The 20,441-nt window shown below is 43.6% G+C and overlaps 2 protein-coding genes across 3 annotated transcripts; one reads left to right on the forward strand and one right to left on the reverse strand.

The window, feature by feature from the left end:
* On the forward strand, positions 1-9,444 carry LOC149353878 (P2X purinoceptor 7-like). The gene is made up of 5 exons (XM_089582926.1): positions 1-111; positions 205-346; positions 988-1,203; positions 1,264-1,430; positions 1,511-9,444. Exons 3-4 carry the CDS (start codon positions 998-1,000, stop codon positions 1,427-1,429), a joined length of 372 nt encoding a protein of 123 aa, XP_089439052.1. The 5' UTR covers positions 1-111; positions 205-346; positions 988-997; the 3' UTR covers position 1,430; positions 1,511-9,444.
* Positions 1,626-10,546, reverse strand: LOC149353879 (uncharacterized). 2 transcript variants are annotated; one of them, XM_089582918.1, is made up of 10 exons: positions 10,064-10,546; positions 8,835-9,168; positions 8,503-8,656; positions 7,931-8,315; positions 7,704-7,865; positions 7,355-7,541; positions 7,031-7,273; positions 6,287-6,458; positions 5,487-5,635; positions 1,626-5,425 (listed from the first exon to the last, which is right to left on the reverse strand). In XM_089582918.1, the coding sequence occupies exons 1-10, from the start codon at positions 10,391-10,393 to the stop codon at positions 5,253-5,255; spliced, it is 2,289 nt and encodes a 762-aa protein (XP_089439044.1). In that variant the 5' UTR covers positions 10,394-10,546; the 3' UTR covers positions 1,626-5,252. The 2 variants fall into 2 exon arrangements, with proteins under 2 accessions (XP_089439044.1, XP_089439043.1); XM_089582917.1 differs by having other exon boundaries at positions 1,626-5,635.
* Positions 10,547-20,441: the final 9,895 nt, after the last annotated feature.

Consider the following 20,441-nt stretch of genomic DNA (forward strand, 5'->3'; position numbering starts at 1 on the left):
TAAGTGCCCACCGCCGCAGGCAAGCGCGGCGAGCCCCGTCGCCACCTGTGGTTGGTCGAAACATTCGTGACGTCAACATCGGGTACCGTCGCTCCTGCCGCGGCCAGTTCGGTACGCAGGTGACTAGGATCGAGCACGTGTGCCCGTGTTTATTGTGAATCTGCGCTAAATTATTTTACCTTATGGAAGGCTTTTATTCCACAGTTCAGCTCGGTACTTCCCCTTACCTTTTTGAACCTGAAGCATCCCCACAAGAGCATTCTAGTGCACTCCCGACGAGCGACAGTTCGTCGTTGGCTACCAGCGAAAGCGACGAAGCGATTTCACGAGTGGGGAATGTGAACTGGTAAGTATCTCGATTGCTAATCGGTTCCCGCGCGTATAAATGCTGCTTTGTTGATACTGCGATACTCCTGACGAGGTCCGACAGCGCAAGTGTCTCATTCAGGCATTTGTTTACTGCGTTGCGTTGCGAGGAGTACGCAGGTGTAATGCAGGCATAGAGCGCGGATAGTCTTAGAGCGCGTTAGCACAATACACTATCCCAGTTGTAAATACAATTTTTATCGACAAATAGATTCGAGGAACAGGCAGTTACTCCAGTATTTGCGCATGCCGTATGATAGCATGATCTGACCCCGCCGCGGTGGCCAAATTTCGATGGAGGCGAAATTCTAAAGGCCCGTGTACTGTGCGATGTCAGAGCACGGTAAAGAACCCCAGGTAGTCGAAATTTCCGGAGCCCTTCACTACGGTGTCTCTCATGGTCCGAGTCGCTTTGGGACGTTAGACCCCAATAAACTAAACAGATAGCATGATCTGCGTATGGCAGTCGGTCTTGAACATAGGTTCTTTCAGTAAACGTAAATTATTCGGCTTGCGCACGTTTGTTTTTCGTATTTTTAGAGTAATGCATAACACCATTTTAGACGTTTTGCCTAGTCTCGGCACTGAAACATTACCACAGCTTTTTACCTTCCACCTCAGGTGTTCCTGCATGCACTGCTCAGTAATGAGTGAGGAAGAAGACAGCTCCTGTTGTCAAGAGATCCCCGAAATTACGGGAAAGCAGAAGCAGGCACGCTGCATCACATCAACAAAAAAATTCAAAGATGTGTGCCTAAATAAAGCTGTGCTTCAAGTTGCTCTGGCACAACAGGAAACTAGTACATCATCGAGAAACGACAGGGGCTGTGTGAACAGGTGAGAAGGAGCACATATGGTAGCTTGGGCAGTTTCACTGACCTGCATTCTTTATTTTAGGAGGATGAGGTACGCTGCTTATAGGCAGTTTGTGCACCTTGTGTGGAAGCGACTGGGCAGGCACAAAAGAAGAATCCTGCCGAGTTGCGTGGTCAGTGCCATACGCAAAAAATATCCATCTCCAGATGGCACTTACACTGGATTCAAGCATCCTTACACTTGCTGAGGTATGTACACATCATGAAGCCTATATAGCTATGCACACAAGCCATTCCTCTAATGTTCAATTATTTGTACCTCCTTTCAGAGTTCATGCAAATGCCAAGCACCTTTATGAAATAAATTTTCATCCATGGCTGGCAAGACCAGAGTTCTATGTAGAGTGCTTCATAAATATGCAACCGTAACAAACACACAGATGCTTTCAATAAATTAATAATTTATTTGCAAAGATTTTGCAAGTCAGCATACATCTCACCAGTAAGAATGTGAACCAAGTGGGCTGTAGAAACCATGCTAAGAATGAGCTGCATGAGAACGAGATTGTAGTCCCCCATTCCCAACAATACAATGATAATTCCAGCTGTTTCATTTTTAGTGTTTTCATTTTCATATCTGCAAATTCCATTCATGGCACCACATTGATTTTCAGCGCCTGAATTTATAATCTCGCCATTTTCCAAATTGGGCACTGCATTAGCTCACAATCTCCATCACACAGTGTTCCGTAACAGTGTCTTTACACTGACAAGAAGCCGTGACACATTGCTTCAAAGGCAAAGAAAGAAATGGCTATATTCAGCTGGTGTTACCTATATGTGCTTCGAACTGTGGTTCACAGGTAATTAGTGATGTCATACTGATTTCGTTCGTGGAGACATACAAGAAACAGCAAAAACATGCCATGGACAGGGCATCCCTCAAGTTTCCTACAGAGCTGAACTATAAAATATGAGAGCAGTCTCACTGAAACAAGGAAGAATGGAAGCTATTTTCTGTATGGTCTGGTTTTGCTCTGCAATGTTGCAACATCAACAGTGCAAGAACACAGATAAGCAGGGACACTTCAGGCAACAGATTACTACCATAACTCACCAACCCACTCAGTTTACAACAGAACAAAGTCCTCTTCCAATGACATGTAAATAATTAACACTGTACTATGTCAGCTGTGACCACTGTACCCAAAAACTTCATAATCTCACCTGTCGCCTCTTGTTATGTTTACCCTCCCTTAAAATTCACTCCCTTCCCTACCACAATTAGAATCACTAGAGTGAACTTCCTTACAGGCTACAGTAATAAATTTCAGCCTACATTAAATACTACAATAGTCTTAATAATTAAAATTACACTCGTAAAAAACAGTTTCATAGAAAGATTGTAACAGTGAAATACTCTTGCATGAGGCAGATAGAATCACAAGAAGAGAGGCTTCTAAAAGTGTAGCACCACACAATATTCTGGAAGAATCCAGGTAATGGCGCTTGTCAAGTGCAACGAACCTGCTTCAGTTGCAAAAAAATGTACACATGCATAACTGTTTGGAGCACAATAAATCATGGAAGTACGTGAATTAAAGAAAGAAAACAAGTGGCATGATCAGCAGGCCTTGCACCTAAGGAAAAGCTCGGAACAAAAACCATAGCCAAAAGCACGCAACAGAAGTTAAAAAGGAAATATTGCAGCAGAGAAAGCTGAAAACCATACTATAAGGTGGGTGCATTTCTTGGCACATTTCATAATGTACACATGCATAACTGTTTGGAGCACAATAAATCATGGAAGTACGTGAATTAAAGAAAGAAAACAAGTGGCATGATCAGCAGGCCTTGCACCTAAGGAAAAGCTCGGAACAAAAACCATAGCCAAAAGCACGCAACAGAAGTTAAAAAGGAAATATTGCAGCAGAGAAAGCTGAAAACCATACTATAAGGTGGGTGCATTTCTTGGCACATTTCATATTATCAAGTGACCTGGGCGAGGAGAAAGGAAGAATGATAAATGGTCAGAGTGACACTAACACCACTAATTTCATCTCAGTGTGACCCCTATTAATACGCCATGACATATAAAGCATGCCAGGCTGAACAAGATACAAAGAACTTTATCGGCACATCAACTCAAGAAGCGAGAATTGGCATTGTAAGGCAGTTGATCACTGATTGAAACACAAAGATCGTCATTCACAACATACAAAATTTCTTCAACTCCAAGCACATCAATGTTCTCCGAGTCTGAACCAAGGATGGCAAAGCCGCAACTTAAGAATTCCCATAGTCAAATGGCTAAAACAGTGTTTGTTTAACCCTTTAGCCTCAAATTTCTCAGAGCCCTACTTCAGATGGTGCCTTCATCGTGAAAGGAATCTACTTCACATTTCATGTTTGCAGATGACCGTCAAGCAGGCATTGATGAATGGAGTCAGCTGAGACGAGCACCTTGTAGACCAACACAGACCAGTGGTTCATTGCAAAGAAAGCTTCAATAACCAGTTTGTCCTGTCAATACTGTTCCTGTATGAACTGCTCGTTAATATAAAAAGGTGGAATAAAAAAATACAGATTTCTCAATCGCTACAAGAGGCAGTGCATTTGATACCCGCATATTTCTTGGACGCAGTACATGTATAATAAATTTTTACCGGCCAAACCCTGGCAAGATGCTAAAAGGCACCCCTTAGTGGAGGGTTTTGCATTAATTCTAAGCATCTGGGCATTTTAGCATCAACATTATCATTCATATATGAATGTTAAAGTGCCTTTTTAACCTAAACATCACTGCAGAAACAGAATGGCACAGTCGCAACCGGTATTCAGAAAGTGTGTGTACGACATATGCTACCAATTGAGAGACTGCAAAAAAAGAAAATGAAAGTTCTGGCTCTTCATACTGATGGTACTCCCAAGATATTTTAAGAACTGAAATCACTTACATCACTTTTGCCAAAGTCAGAAAGAATTGGTTGGGAACAAATTATCATGGGAGAATGCAACAATTACAATGGCAGCAAGTGTATCCACATAGTTCAAAAACAACACAGGAGTACTAAGTCCAATACTCAGAATATGCATCCATTTGTTCTTATACACAAGGGGGCTTGACAATCAGGACCTCTGATTGCAGGACGCTACCATGACATCAGAAACCACACTCACAGTAAACCATGAAGAAATATAGTACACGGCTGTACAACACGCTTGAGCGATTCAGAGAACTTGGAAACTCCAGCTGTTGTTTTAGCTCTAAAATAACAAGCGTTTTTTTTCCTTCTTGACAGGTGCGATGGACCCTTGTGGCTAATTGCTATGTTGCCATATCCTTACATGGTGAAAGGAATTTAAGCCCATGACTGCAACACGCACTTTTAGCATAAAGAATATATGTACAAGACTGAATGGTACACCGCAGTGTGATATACGAGGTCCAGTGCCTGAAAGCTGCAAGTGGACTATTGGGTATGGAGTAGCGGAAGGCTCTGGTTTAATTAGGCCACCTTGGGTCCTTCAATGCCTACTGATACTGCGTAGCACAGAAACATTTCTACATTTTGCCAGCATTAAAATGCAGCCGCTGCAGCAAGGGCTATGAATAAATGAACAGGTGTGCAGAGTAGACATGAATAACTTCAAAAAACAGCAACATTAACAGCTTCAAACCATATGAGATTGGTGAGCAGGCTAGTCCTTGGAGCTTCATTCTGGCAGGGAAACCGCACACAAAATGACAAAAAAAAGGTATACAGCACAGCGTTCCAGCAAAAGTTCTAGATATGTATTAGATACACAGTCCATAGTGCGAGATGCACCTTGTGCGTTCATCTACAGGCATTCAGCAGGAGACGAAACTTGCAGATGCTACCAAAGTCTGTCTCCTGCACAACGCATGACAACAAACGCACACAATGCATCTCAGACTGCATGGATGCTGTATGTAGAACAGCTGGTACAGCACTGAGTCATATATTTAGTGTTCTTTTGTCCTTGTTTGTGCACTGTTTATCTGCCAGAATAAGCTTCCGGCCAGCAAGAGGAAGGTTTTACAGTTTTTCATGTCTGCAAATTGAACCTTGACTGTCTGTTTTGCACAACATCTTCCTTTGCCACTCGAGGATAGCAGCTGCTGAGGGGCGGTGGAGTTGGTGAGGCCGCCTTCTGCTTCTTTCTTGACTTGTGCTTGCCTGCTTCCGACTGAACGTAGTCCATCAGCTTTTGCACGTAACCTGTGTAAGCAAGTAAAACCACTGTAACCTGTGGGGAAATGCAATGGCTCCATGAGCTTACCAAATGTGGGCTTTTCCTTCACAGGACAAGCAGTAGGTGCACCACCTCTTGCTTTTGGGTACTTCACATTCCACCGAGCCACACCATCTGTTGTGCATGCTTGTCTTCTTTCACAGTTCTCATTATAATGAAGTACTGCAAGTCGCGTCCTGAAAAGGTGCACGTCATCAAAGCATTCATCAGGAAATAAAAAAATGCACTTAACCTGCATCACCTGGGTCAATGCAACATGCATGAGCTTCCCTCCAGCCATATTCAGCGAGCAAATTAAAATTACTTCATACTGCACTCAAAACATCCGATTATTTATACTTGAGGGATCTTGTAATAGGTGCAACGCCACGAACCTTAACACAGACTGAAATGTCAAGTAAAAATCTAAAAGCGTTTTCGAACAATGCTGCATTTACTTTTGTCTCCTTTCACGTCCCTGTCTTTCGCGCTGGTAGATTCACCGTGACACCATACCAGCCGTTCGAAGTTTAGAAGTGTTTGCAATTATTGGGTTAGTGCAATCTCCACCATCTACGTCCTGACACTAATTATTTTGTACAAGCTTACCCGGCACAACGGGCTGCTTCTAGTGGCTTGACTCCGAAAAGCAAGGATGTTGGCAAGTGTACCCTCTGTAGTCATAATTCTGCCCGATTTTGGCTAAGAAATCATGCCCATTGGTGTGTGTCTGGTCGCTGTTGCCAGCACAACTAGAAAAATCCCAACACTAACACTTTATACAGTAACTACGATTGTCTTCCATCAGGCTCACCACAATGCTAAGAACATTAAGTCTAGGAATTTACCTGGCTTTCATTCCAGGATTAGAATACTGGCAGGACTTCGGAGCAAAATGCAGCAGCAGGGCATGAAATGCTTCCAACCCGTAGGTTTGAAACCTTGTTGAGAGCTGTGGCATGTCAGATAGGAGAACCTTAGCTGTTGCAATCTCGTTCAGCTTCTTGTATGCCTTGGAGTCTTGAAAAAGTGAGGTATAACCATTTTTTTTTCTTTAGAAACAACCATGAGCACACAATGCCACAAACTTGTCACGAGTCAGATTTTGTGGAATATACTAATGCAATTACAAGTTGCCACGGGAGAAACCAAAGCTACGCAATAAGCATGTCAGTATTTTCGGATTTTACAGAGAAATGAAATTGCAATGCACACTTGAAAAAGATAAACAGCTTTGTTTCCCCTATAGACAAAGCAGTTTGTTCTGATGAATCCATTTTCTAAAGTCAATGGTGCCTAAAGGTCACTTGTTTACATCTTGAATGGCAAACTGCAATCCATAGCTTTGCAGCTGACGGTAACTAGTGAGCCAAAATTCTGGAAGGAGTTCTTTATAAACCTGCTTGCCTTGCTGCTCGCAATTACATGTGCTCACAATCTACACACCTTAGTGATGTTTCAATTAATTTGCAATGCCTCAGATTCAAGTTTGACAAGGCTCGTCACATGAAAGCACTGAGTTATCAGGAGAGTAAAAAGGTATTCAAAAACTTCTTAGCAAAGTTGCCCCAAATAACGAGCAGAAAAAATACCTGAATGAAGCCACTTTCTGGGCTGAACGTCTCCATGAAAGCACACTGGGAAAAGCTGCTCTTCATGTGTGTGAATATTTCTGATATGATTAAGCAGCGACGTCCACTTCGGAACAATCAGTTCTTTATGGCCATCACTTGATGCTGCCGACCAATAAAGATGATTGTTGATGGACTGAATCCATGGCTCAAGTTCCTCCTGGCCAGCCTTTTTGGCAGCTATCTGCAGTTTTTTGCAAACCCCTGAAAGATGTTGACTGAATGAAATCACGATTGTCTAAAACATCTTGTTACACTAGGTGCAATGAAGACTGCTCATGGTACCTTTTGCTACATGCCAGACGTCAAACTCATGTTTGATGTCGCTCCTTTCCTTTTTGAAGAAGGCTTTTATTTGTGAATGTCTGTCCGTCACCATTCCTTGGACTCTGACGCCGTGACTTTCGAGGTATGCTAAAGCCAGCTCAAGGCCCCTTCTTTCCATCCGGCAACTGCCACCAGTTTCATTGGACTGAAAGATACGATTATGTTACTGCAATTTTACATGTAAGAAAAGTGTTGCGTTGGGTTTCATGGCACGCCATGAAAGGGCAGCATTATGAACATAATTAATGGTGAGGAATAACGCCAAGCCCTGGCAGCAAGTAAAATGAGAGCAGAAATTTCAACATACCTGCACAACTTCAAAGTGTAGTATCTTGTTGCGTTCTACATCTAGAAGACTATATGTGCCAAACTTTGCACTAAACCCCGGCGAGTCTGCACGCCCATCACCAGCGAGTGTCACCGCCTTTTCTTGGGCTTCTGCCAGTAACACAGCTTGCTCTTCCCAAACCTAAAGAAAAAATCACACACTTCATGGATGAAGAACTTTAAAATCTTTTTGGAGCCTCCACTTACTTTTTTGACTGCAGGCCACAAGTAAGAACGCTGAATATTAAAAAATGTCCGGTTGGTGACCACTTGCACACCAAATGAAGCCAGCATCCTTGGAGTGGTAGCGGCATTGTTTCCTGAAAAAAGGATGGCTGCACACAGCTGCAGGTTGAGAGTAGGTTGCTGATGCACTATTTCCTGGTTTGACCATGAAAAATAGTGGCCAGCTCCACACTGACTCTGCACCTGCAGCAGAGTCCCCTCACAAATCATCACTACATCACAAGGTGCAAGGCAGACTCTGCAGGTTGTGAAAAGCTGTTTCAGAAATTCTTCTTTGACTAAAAAGATGCGGCTCCTCGTATGTTGTTCGGGACATGGCTCCTGTGATGCACCACCAGCTTCGAACCTGGAAAAAAGTCCAATATAAAATTGAGGTAACAGCGGACATCCATGCAACAAGAATGCAAATTTCTAATCTTCCCTGGCAGTCAGCACTTAGAGAAGCTAACTAGTTTATGCATTTCTACATAGCTAAGTTGTTTTACTTCTAGAGAGACAATTAAGCAGGAATCAACGTTGTGAAATTTACGTACTCTGATTCCAGCTCATCCAAAGGGCTGTAATCGTCGGAGCTGTCCTCATCGAGCACAGGCTCATCAACAAAATCAACAGCTTCAGCTTCAACACGGGGGTGCGCCATATTTACTTGTGTTCCCACATCAGCAGTGCAGCTGCCAACCTGGATACCTGAAAGAAGGTGCACAAGGGGTATAAGTGGAATAGTGTGCATAAACACAACTCGCACAGTAATTAGCTATTTGTAATGGGCACAAAAGTACATGCTCAGCAGCACACTGTATTTAAATCTTTGATAGGCATCCTTTTTGAACAACTGCGAAATGAGTCTGCAGCATTCACAACTTACCAACAGAAACACCACGAGACCTTGCCTGGATTTTCTTCGTTGAGGTCGATTTTTTCAAATTAATTTGCGAAGATTGGCTGCACGTTTCTGCTGGTAACGGGGTTTGTGTGGCTGTTTCAGCCGTCTTGGTGTTGGCCTCTGCAACTTGTGCAACAACCATCTGGGTGCACGGTGTGTCTGGCTGTACAGCATCTGCCAGAGAACTCTCTTCACATGCCGCTGGTGGCGGCGAGTTGCTGAAGATGAAAGGCCCTGGACTAGGCACATGGCTGTCCTCCTCTAGTGCTGCTTCAGCTGGAATTTCCGTGCTGTCATTTAGCAGCTCGGCCAATGTCTGCAAGAACAAGACACAGAGGTTCATGACTAATTATAGCACAAGAGATAAAACAGGCCGAGATTTCATTCCCTGTCTTTTCATACCACTCCACAAAACACACCCTACTCCTGCTGTCAAAGCGATTGGTACAGACATAAGTTGTGAATATCAGCGTTTTCCCTCTGAAGATCAAATGCGGCGGAGAGCCGGTAGCAAAGGTCCCGCGGCAGTATTGGTTTATTGTGGTTTAAAAGCAACTCAGGCTATGAGGGACGCCGTAGTGAAGGGCTCCGGAAATTTCGACCACCTGGGGTCTTTAACGTGCACTGACATCGCACAGCACACAAGCCTCTAGAATTTCGCCTTCATCGAAATTCGGCCGCCGCAGCCGGAATCGAACCCGCATCCTTTGAGTACGCGGCAGTATCAGTCAGCGCACGACGAAAATGTAACGGTAACAGCCAGCATCCCCCTCCATAACCCCGCCGTTTGTGCAGGTGCCGTGTGCGCGATTAATTGCACGCAGTATATTTATTCTGTATATATATGTGCAGTTATTGCATGCGCGCAGTTATTTCCGACAGTGTCTGGTCACTCGCGCGCGAGCAGCGCATACCTGTTTACTTTTTCTACTCGCATAGCTCTCCCATTCCCTTTCTCGCTATCGCTTCTCTCTGTGCTTCTCCCTGTCCCTTTGAATTCCGCCGAAAGCAACTCGGGTGCTTACGATATCCCACAGCAACCGCCCAGCACATAGCGTCGCCAATGGCATTCGTGGGCTCCGCACAGCGCGCACACCCTTGCACGTTTCCGCACTTCGCGACGGGCATACGGACGCGACAAGCGCAACTTCTCCTAAAACAGCAATTCCCCCCTCCCCCTTTTGCACGTTTACGCGAATTTGTACACCTACCTCTAGTCTTCTTCTTTTAGCGAAAGCTTGTCGTGGTGGTGGTGATGCGTTGGGCTTGTGCGCGAAGACAGAAGGGACTGCGCCGGGCTTCAGCCGTGCGTTCTTCACTGAGATGCCCATGTCGCGCATGAGCGGCAAACTCTGAAAATAGTCCGTGTCACGAAAGTGCTCCGAACAGACCATGCTGCTGCTCGACGGCTTGAAGTTTTTTCGCTTGACAGCAGCCACCCACTGAGCTGCAAGCTTCCTCTCTTTAGGGAACCGATGGAATATAACATCATCGCGTCCGCTCGTGTTTGAGCAGCCGTACGCCGAACAGAAGGACGGCATGATGCTCAAAGCATGCAGGAAAAGTACTTTGCAGCCTCTGTGCAGTTAGAGCTGAAAAAGTGCACACAAAAGCGGAGAAACAAACAGCGAAAAGGATCACAACCGCCGCAAAACGAGGCAAAACCATTGAAAGGAAGTGAAGAGTGGACCGGGGATACAGAAGATGACGTAGTTTCCGCTTCGCTTCTTTTTTTTTTCTTCTCTCTGCCCGCGCTCCTCCCGCCGGTGTCGCGCGCAGGGGCGGAGCAACGGCCAATATTTAATCGAGTATTGCGAGCCTGCTAGAGCATAAATCGCCGAAAAAACTTCGGAATTACATATTGTGCAGAAGGTGATTTCAATGAGCGAGCGTCCGTACAATTCGGTAACCGTTTCAGCTTCCCTTTAAGGAGTGCAGTAAGGGCAAAATTATCATCCTGTCTGTTATAGAAGTTGAGTTATGGAGATTTGAAGTTGCCGCTTCAGGAATGGCAAGGAAAGTTGGTATACTGGTTTCTGGAGTGGCAACTTAGAAACCTTAACTCAAGTTCTATGATAGACAGCAGGATAATTTTACCCTTATTTCATTCCTTGATGTCAAGGCAAACCAATGGCGCACTTTTAGCAAGCTCCCTACTGCAAACTTTTTTGAAAGCTCCAAAAATTAACTTAACATATTGCATAAGTGCACAAGGGCTTGTTTTACATACTTTACATATTTCGAATCAGCGTGGCAAAATACATGTTCCGTGAAGATTGCATACCTGACTTCATTAATCAAATTTTTTTTTTAAAGACCAGGGTCTCCCTTTAAACGTCTGCTGTCAATGTAATCACGAATTGTCTCCATGTTTCAGACTTCCGAGTAACGGGGGTTTACTGTGAACATTTGCCGAGCCATTTCATCTAATCTTTTTGTTCTGGTTTCTCTTCTGCACAGTCCTTCCAAGATTTCACATGAAAACTGGATGTAACGAAAAATTGCAGCTTTTCTCAATTTTGTTATATCTAATATTAATTCTGTTTCCCCCCCAGGTATCATTTGGTTGAGTTTTTATGTGACAAGAGCACATATGTTGTTCCATCGTCATGGCTTTTGAATGATGCAACATCAGCATTTGCTTATTGGCCTCCGGCTAAGACAAAATTGGATGCCATCAAGGCAATGACCTCAAGGAAGCTGATTGATGAAAAATGGAGCCTCCATGAAGTTAGAGTCGTCGCCACGAAAGGTAATGTTTATTCTTAGCGAAATAATATTAACTGCTGACTTAGGTTTGCACGCCCGTTTAGATATCCTCAAGGAGGCACTGGACAGACTGACTGATGCCGAAAAGACATCAAACCTCGACTCTTGACACTGATCATGAGAGGCAATCTCGCAAAGTTCGGAAGCGGCGCTTGCTTTCAAGCTCAGATGAAGAGGGCCTGGTGGTGGAGCCGCCACACCAGCTAAAAGGTACCCAACCCCTAGTAGTGTCTTCATTCTCAATGGTATATTCAAGAGCTGACTTGAACTGTTCACTACTTTTTGCCCATGTTATTCTTGCAGTTTTCCTGCATGCTTGTTTGCTGCGTTTATTGTTTAATTTTCAGAAATTCTCAGTATTTCACTCCCCTAGGCCTTCTTATGTATGAAAAACAGTTCGCAGGCTGCCACCGCCACCTTCTGCGAGACCACATGTGCGGCAGCCGTTGAGCCCAATGCCAACCCAGTCGCAGGCTCATTGTCGTGAACTGACAGGTAGGGAGGGCTACTAGAAATTGGCAACCAGATTTAAAATGCACCGTGAATACAACAAGTAAAAACTGCGCATTCAGTGGGTGAATCATACTTTAATTTAAACTGTAAGAATAGTTTTATGCCAAAGTTTACCTGTTGTTTCTGTACCGACTTTTAAAAGACATACATAGGTGCTAATAGGGGAACCATGAGAAGTCCATTCACTGCTTCCTTGACTGTGATCTATAGTACTTGAATATCAACACTTTAAATTCGTATGGAGCTGACAGGATTATTACGAGCAGCTCTCATGGAAAGCATTGCATGTAGTTGTATTTTGTAACCGCCTGCAGGGAACCAGAACTCCTCCCGGTTCCAGTGTCCAGGACGGAGACCAGCGAGGCTGCAATACCTCGGCTGTCAGCAACCCTAGGTCAGCAGCTGCCTGCGGTGTCTCCACCACCAGCAGCAGAAACAGCAGCACCACAGCAAAGTATGTTAGGCTACTGTTATTTTAAAGAATGACAAATTGCTTAATCTATAAAAAAATTATGTTCACTGTGATTAACCTGTTTGTCTTGGCAATCTAAAACCATACCTCAGTATTCATGAAATCTCTATTTAGCAATCTCTATTCCAGTGAGCAACCAAGCAGACTTTGAGAAGCTTAACCTCAGTTGTACGTAGAGAGGGCTGCTAGCAGACAAGAGTACCGGAGTGTTTGAAACCAGCTGACAGTGTTTGAAACCGAGAGAAGCATAGGGGGCCAATTTTATGATGGTTTCAATTGGTGCGAAATTATTAGCATAACCATTTCAAAGATGGGAGATATATGGAGCAAAGAGCAGAAGAAAACCACATAATGCTGGTGAGATCTGAACCTATGACCTCAGCATATCTCGTACGGTGCTCTGCCTGTCGCTGCAGTAGTTGTCCAGATATGCATAAAAGTAGAAGGCTGGAGAAGTGATTGCCTTCTCCTCTGTTTTGTTGAAATCTTTTCTATGTAAAGGAAAATTGCACAACTAGTTGTAGACTGATGAACACAACAATGGAAAGAAGAAACTTCCCGTATGCTTTACTTTGTTTCAATGACCATTGGCTTTTTTCATGGGCTGACAATGTGCGTATTCAATGGCAGGGCCGAGAAGTTTGGCAAATTTTGATGGGAGTGCATTCCTTGGGTGTTGCCTCGCAACAACCATAGCATGACAAGATTTCGATGAGAAAGTGATCAAAGGGCCCTTTCATTATGTGAGGATTTTGTGGGACGAGAATAATGCTTACACTAGGATACTGTTTTATTTGCAGTGGAAGCAAGCCAACCCGCGACATTGCAGGCAATTTTGGACGCAGTTCAAAAGCTTCACCGACGTCAGATCTGTAAGAAGAGCAAGCATATATTTCAATTTACAGTTAAATCATAATATAAATGCATCTGTGTCGTGGTTTAATGGTTTCGATTTGTTTTGTGTTCCTGATAAAGATGACGGATCTCGAGTTCGTTTTCCAAAGTTACAGGAAATGTTGTATCACCTAATACCTCTTCAATCTTTCCAGAAAAAAAAAACTTCATGAACAGCCCTTTTTAAGTGGAATAAATCATGTCGCAATGCTGTCAAAGATATATTGGCTGTACATGCAAAATGCGGTGATGACTGCTCTGAGTAGCTTGCATGGCTCATTGAGAGGGTAGTCGTATGGCACAGCGTCTTTAGAAGTTCACAACTACACTGAGTGAAATTCAGTGGTAGCAATGCGAATCGCAGCAATGAAGATGCTCGAGATGTGAAGTGTCGACAGATTAGTTTTCTTTACTTACGTTGCTCAGAGATGATCTTAAAAAGAGAAGTGCTTAAACATGTCTCTCCTTTACACTTTCTATGCTTTGAAAAAGAAGTTATGAAAAAACTTGCAGACGTCCTCGTGACGGTAAATGACCTGCGTAAAGAGCAACGCAGCAGATCAGTTCAAGCTGCTCTGAGGCTGCCAGCAGACTGCCCTGGTTTGCCGGTAGTGTCGCTGGAGGCACTAATTTCTTTTGACGCTTATCTGCAAGATGAGCAGCACATGCAGTCTTTGGTATGTAGTTAGTCCTTTAGAGCATTTTACTTGAGAGATCTAGCGTATATATATTCATGTAGGAACCCAACTCCGCAAAGAGCTTTTATGTCGGAGGCAATGTGAGCACTAATTAAATTTCAGGGGAAAAAATTGAAGCTAAGGAAAGCTTGTTCGTGGCTGTAGACACTTTATTATACAAACCTCAGCTATTTGTTTCAAGTATTGTTAAAAGACTACAGCCACCTCATTTTAGTTGCGTTTTCTTCTTTCAAATGATGCGTTAGACGTTAAAATACATGAATGGTATATTTTGGTTTCTCATGCGCTCATGCTATTTTGGTTTCATCAATTGAACGATGGCTGTGATGTGTGGTGGACTTTTAGGTTGCTCGAGGCATGAAGAAGAAACCTGCAATATTAACGCTGATACATAGTTTTAATCGACTACAACACCTAAACCAGTCTGCTTCGAGAGCTGGGACGACAACAAATGGCATATCAGCAGTTATATTGCCACTTTTTTCACACCTCATGTGACCTGACGGCCAAATACATTTCACAGCCATCATTTGGTTGTGAAGCCAAAACATAATCGAGAAGAAATGCAATTACAATTTATATAATGGTCGTATATGTGAATACACGTGCTGATCCATGTATATTAAGGTCTAAGGTATCAGCTGAAAGAAAACACTCAAGCAAAAATTTGGTGTCTATAGTCCTTTAATTGGTATACCAGAGCTGTACCTGAAGATAGACTAAACACGCATGCATTTCAACAGTGTGAACTTAGAAAAATCTATGCACATAACCCTTTCTGCGGTTGAGGTACTTGGCAGGGCCAGCACGTCTACATGAGCGTAATGTGCTTGAACTTCAGTGCAGCCTTTTTCTTTTTCCAGGTCTCATATTTTGCATTAAAAGGGGGCACAGATGCAAAGGGTGCTGTGCAGCGAATTTTGAAGGCAACAGTAAGCAAGCCTGTTGCCCTGCAGTGCAGCTGGGCAGGCTCGAGGGGCCTAAAGCATAGCTTTAAGAGCCTCAGAAACATTCTGAGCCTGCTTCTTGGTAAGCAATGCCGTCCATAAACTGGAATAGTGTGCAGTGGTGGGAGTGAACAGCCCAACTACTACTAGGTACTACTACTTTAAGAGCTATGTGCAGCATTCCTCAGTTAGGCTGCTCGGCTGCTGACCCGAAAGACGTGGGTTTGGTCCCGGCCGCAGCGGTTGAATTTCTTTGGAGGAGAAATTCTAGAGGCCCGTGTACTGTGCGATGTCAGTGCACGTTAAAGAACTCCAGGTGGTCGAAATTTCCGGAGCCCTCCACTACGGCGTCTCTCATAACCTTAGTCGCTTTGGGACGTTAAACCCCATAAACCAAACCTCAGTTAGGCTTAGCCAGTCATCAACATTGAGCGTAGGTAAGGGATAGGCACAAAGGAAGGCGTGGAGAGAAGGTCAGGCATGTGCAAGTGTAAGCCTTTCCGTCTCTACCACTGGGAAAACCCTGCAGTGACTACTTAAGGCTCCATGCAGGTACAGGGCTCTCTAGACTATATGAGCGTTTCGGTGAGCATAAGGTCACAAATGAAAGTGCTTAGTTTGCGAAGACTTAGCTCGTCACGTAGCCAAAACTGGAATCGAGCAGAAATATCACTCCCAGGCAGCAATGCATGCAGCAGAGAGGAAGTGTAGTGCTTGGGACGCTGCACATCAATGTGAGGCCAGAGCCAGCTACTGTGTGGCGGGGGTGTAGAGGATGAATGCGCTTGAAACAAGATTATATACCTTGATCAAACGGTAGATGCTGCCAGTGTAGAGACAAAACGACATGTCTCAAACATCCAGCACTGCATGCTGCCAAAGGTATTGCTGAATTTTGCATTGAAAGTGAGCCTTAGAACTTTCGACCCAACAGGTGAGTCTGGAAATAATGTAAATTTCATGCATACTCTGATAAAATTTCTCAGAAAAATTTGCAAATGGGTTGAAATCAATATTATCTTTATTTCTAATTTTCATGGCAGGTGCATAAATGTGTTGTACTTCGACATAATGTTGACAGAAGAATGAAGTGGAAAAAGGCTCTGAAGATGTAGCAGTTGTGTGTTCAGGCTTTTCGAACTCTTCTTTCATTTCCATTTCTGCAACATGCTGGCTAACCTACTTCAGATATCAGTTTCAGTGTTGTGACAGCAAATGTATCTCCATGTTGAAATACCTGCTTATTGGTTTAGTGGCATTAATTAGTAAAAGACAAATTATTGTGTATGCAGAGCCTCCTAGCTTTACCAGAAATGTCGAAGTACATGGTGGTGCAGACATTTAGAGCGTGCATTGACAGCAAATTTTTCAGAATGTACAGCACATGCACTCATCCCTTGCGATAATGGCTGCAATGCTTAACGCGGTGGTAAAGGCACGGTGTGTATATTTAGCACCAGCAAATCCAACCCCATGGAATTCTAATTACCATATAATCTCGTATAAGGGCTGCAGCCATAAATGGGGTGCCCCTCGTTTTGAACTACATAGTTAAAAAACATGGTTATACGTTATTTTTTTTAAATTCATGTATGGACCACACCTTCCAAATTCACAGCCCAAATTAAAAAAAAGTGCACCCCTTTCATGAGTTTATACAGTATCACAACTAAATTTTATGCAGAGGCCTGTACTGACACCCTGATTTTTCTTTCAGTGCTTTACATGAACAATAACAGTTCAGCTTGTCCTGCAGCCACAGTTTGTGTTCTTAGCTTTTTCTTTAGTGAAGCATTTCATACAATTTGCAGTGTGTCTGTTTCTTCTGAAAGTTCATTTATTATGAAATGATGTTAATATGTACCGTTATTTCCACAGAAGTGGCGCTAAGAGAGCATTGGACTGTTGGGAATCAAACTCAACCTAACGGCAGTTATGCATTTAGACTAGCCCTAAAATTCTGCAGGTCTAAGCAGGATGATCTAGCTTCTAAATGTGTCTTTTCCTTTTCAGGCCATTGGTGGGGATGAACCCAGAGGAAAGGAGCCGGCAGTTGTCCCGGAGGATAACCTCAGTCCACCCAAAAGTGCACAGTACCCTTCAGCAGCTTGAAAAGTTCAAAAAAAGTGGCAGGATTGCATGGCTCAGATTTAGTGTGGTTATTAACTCTGATATCAGAGCTTAGATATTGGATTATTGTGTAGAGCAAATTTAGTGTGTTTATGAACTCTGATATCAGATTAGATATTGGATTTAGTAGCTTTTGCAAATAACTGTTTTATTTATATCATTCAATGTAGATTCTCTGTATAGCTTGCTTTTGCTATTTTTTGTACCTCTGTGTTCTTCATTAAAACTTTCTAAAACTATTTAATTTCTATGCAATATTTATTCCTAGATTGCGTCTCTGCCCGAAAATTTTTGAAGGAGATGCAGAGAAGTACTGCATATAGACACATGTATATGTACAAATTTTGTGGCTTTTCTAGCTTTGTACACACAGATGTGTTATTACATCGACTACCAGTGACAGGCTACAGACATGACATATTTACCATGCGTAGCATGCCTCTGACCTGAACGTGGGCCTGGCCCCAATCAAAAAATACGGGAGTGTAACATTGCGTATTATGTGCCGTAAAGCATTGAACAGCATGTGTTCAGTCAATTTTCAAAACTGGCCATGGGCTGCTCGTAAATGCTACGGGACATGCATATGTTAGCACCTTTGCTGTCTAATGTACAGTGCAGCATAAGAACAGAACATGGGGTGTAGTCGTATAAACAGATCATGTCATGTTAATTCAGTTGCAGCACATATGCTGTACATTATTATGACGGTTGATGTAACGTCAGCATAAAAACAGCACATACACCATGGTATACAGAACATTTGATGTCATAACAGAGTTTATTTATTTTATTTATTATTACCCTCAGGATATAAACATTACAGAGGGGAGTGGGTTTTAATCAATAAACAAACAAAAAGTATGCACAGCAACAAGAACATACAAGTAATACTGTAAGTGACAGTTAAGTTTGGTTAAAAAATGATGTAAACAAAGTCCCCTAACACTTAATATAACACAATGAAATTCGCGATAACGTTTGAGTGTACACAGTGGTGAAATTAAATAATATATGAACACACAGGAAGGAGGTAGGTTTTATACAATGTTAAGAAAAACTCGCATGGTCTATATTGCGCACGGCAGACTGAAATAACCAAAATTTATCGATTGTTGCAACGGAAGAGGGAAGGCGGTTCCAGTCTTTAGATGTGCGGGGTATGTATGAATCGGAGAAACATTTAGTGTTGCATGAATTTATGCCAACCTTGTGAGCGTTGTCAATGCGCGATGATACATATGAAGGCGGAATGAGCAATTTATCGTGTAAGTCATCATGGTAAAATATCTTATGAAAGAGGCATAACCGTGCATGGTTTCGAGGAAATGTGAGGGGTAGCAGATTGAGATTAGATTTCATTGAGGATGCACTAGCGGTGCGGTGATAATTAGAGATGAAACGAGCTGCATTATTTTGAATCATTTCTAGCTGGTTAATGAGATCAGTAGTGCCCGGGTCCCAAACTGAAGATGCGTATTCAAGTTGCGAACGAACTAACGTTTTTTAAAAGAGAAGCTTGGTACTAGAAGGGGCCGAGCGATAGTTCCGTTTTAAGTAGCCTAGCATGCGGTTAGCTTTGTTGACAATGAATTCGACATGACTGTTCCAGCTAAGGTTAGAAGCGATATGAATGCCTAGGTACTTGTATGACGCTACTGATTCGAGAGCTACATTGTTAAAGGGGCCCTGCACCATAATCTGAGTGCATTGTTTTTGTAATTGTTGAGTTATGGCGACGCTATTACCACCGGTCATAACACGCATATTTTTGTATTTAATATTTTAAGTTGCTCGAGAATCAAAACCATGGCACTAACGGCGTCGGCACACAGCGGTGTTCTTTTGCATTTTTGCAGCGGATATGACTTCAGCTGGCGAGCGATTATGATTGGATGAACAACTAATAACGAGCTAATTGTGTTCGTGAGCAAAAATATCTTATAATTTGTTGTGTGCTTTTATATTAAATTGAAAAAAAACGCATCTTTTCTTACACAAAAGCATTTCAAAGCTTGTTAGAAAAAAAAGCCCCAGCAGAGGCGCTGGCTATTACTTTGCATCAAAGAACTTCGTGGCCTCCTGCTGCGCCGCTCTGCCCAAGATCCACCCACAACCGGTGTCGCACTTCGCCGCCGTGCAGCAGTTCCTGAGCGCTGCTTGGCTTGGTATACAAATATCGCAAGGAAAGACAAGATCACCTTGTTATCAGAAAGACTGCCAGCTATACTCGAGCAGCGACAAAGCATGCCTACTTATGTGGCGAGCTTACGGCAACGGCACCGCTCGCGGGCGCTCCGGGCGACGAGCTCTGCTGCTGCCTGGCTGCCGTGGTCGTCGCTAGGCCTATAGCTCGTCTCGCGTCGAAGCCGCAGCGGCCGGCGCTCGGAAGGCGCCTGCGCTATAATAAAAGGCCTACTCTTCACACCGCTTTTCTGTCAACAGCATTATCTCGCAATAAAATAATAGCGTGGTGAATTTCCGCTACGCCCTCAGCAGCGGAGCTAGCGGGCGCCAATCGAGCCGGACCCCGTCGGGTCAGAGGCAGCTGCGAGGCGGTTCTCGCAACAAATTCGCTCGTGCCACAGTTGTCCCTTTTACCAGCAACTCGGTATAGGCCAGTGACCCAGAAAAATGATATATTTCTCATTTTCCTATCCCAGGCTTTATTACTTACGTCAAGAACACTCTTTAGCACGTTTTTATGACGCTGGCAGACGGGATCCCGTCTGCTGGCATTCAGGCTGGCCGGCCGGCAGGCTCGGCTTACTTCACGTTCGCACAAGAAAATACAAAAACAACCATGCTACCTGAAAGGATGCTTTCTACCGCGTGTTGCGTAAATCAGAGAAAATCGAAAAAAAATTCTCTCGGCCTAACTGCACGTTTGTTCGGGCTCAAATTTCGCACAGAGGTTGCATTTGGCGGTCAGTTTTGTTTTATACCACATTTAGGTGGGGTACTTGCCTGATTCGGTCAGAATTATTTGGAAATCCCCATCGTCTGCGGCGACGGTGAACCAAAATCGAAAGACTTCGCAGCAATGGTACGCGTGGCGCCATTGCTGCGATGACAGCGCGCGCCTTCCATGGCATCCTCAGAATTGTACGTGGCACACACAGCCGAGTCGGCGTGGAAGAAACTAAGTGTACAGGAATGAAGACAT

This window comes from Amblyomma mixtum, chromosome 3 (genome assembly GCF_055824585.1).
Source record: "Amblyomma mixtum isolate Tamu chromosome 3, ASM5582458v1, whole genome shotgun sequence".
NCBI lineage: Eukaryota > Metazoa > Arthropoda > Arachnida > Ixodida > Ixodidae > Amblyomma > Amblyomma mixtum.

Bases quoted from the DNA above. Each gene is read 5' to 3' on its own strand.
- LOC149353878 (XM_089582926.1), top strand. From the start codon at position 998: ATGCACTGCTCAGTAATGAGTGAGGAAGAAGACAGCTCCTGTTGTCAA. The intron at 1,204-1,263 runs GTGAGAAGGAGC...TCTTTATTTTAG, and splicing joins GACAGGGGCTGTGTGAACAG to GAGGATGAGGTACGCTGCTT.
- LOC149353879 (XM_089582917.1), bottom strand. From the start codon at position 10,393: ATGCCGTCCTTCTGTTCGGCGTACGGCTGCTCAAACACGAGCGGACGC. The intron at 7,274-7,354 runs GTACCATGAGCA...AACATCTTTCAG, and splicing joins CGTCTGGCATGTAGCAAAAG to GGGTTTGCAAAAAACTGCAG. The intron at 6,459-7,030 runs GTATTTTTTCTG...CACTTTTTCAAG, and splicing joins CAGAAAGTGGCTTCATTCAG to ACTCCAAGGCATACAAGAAG.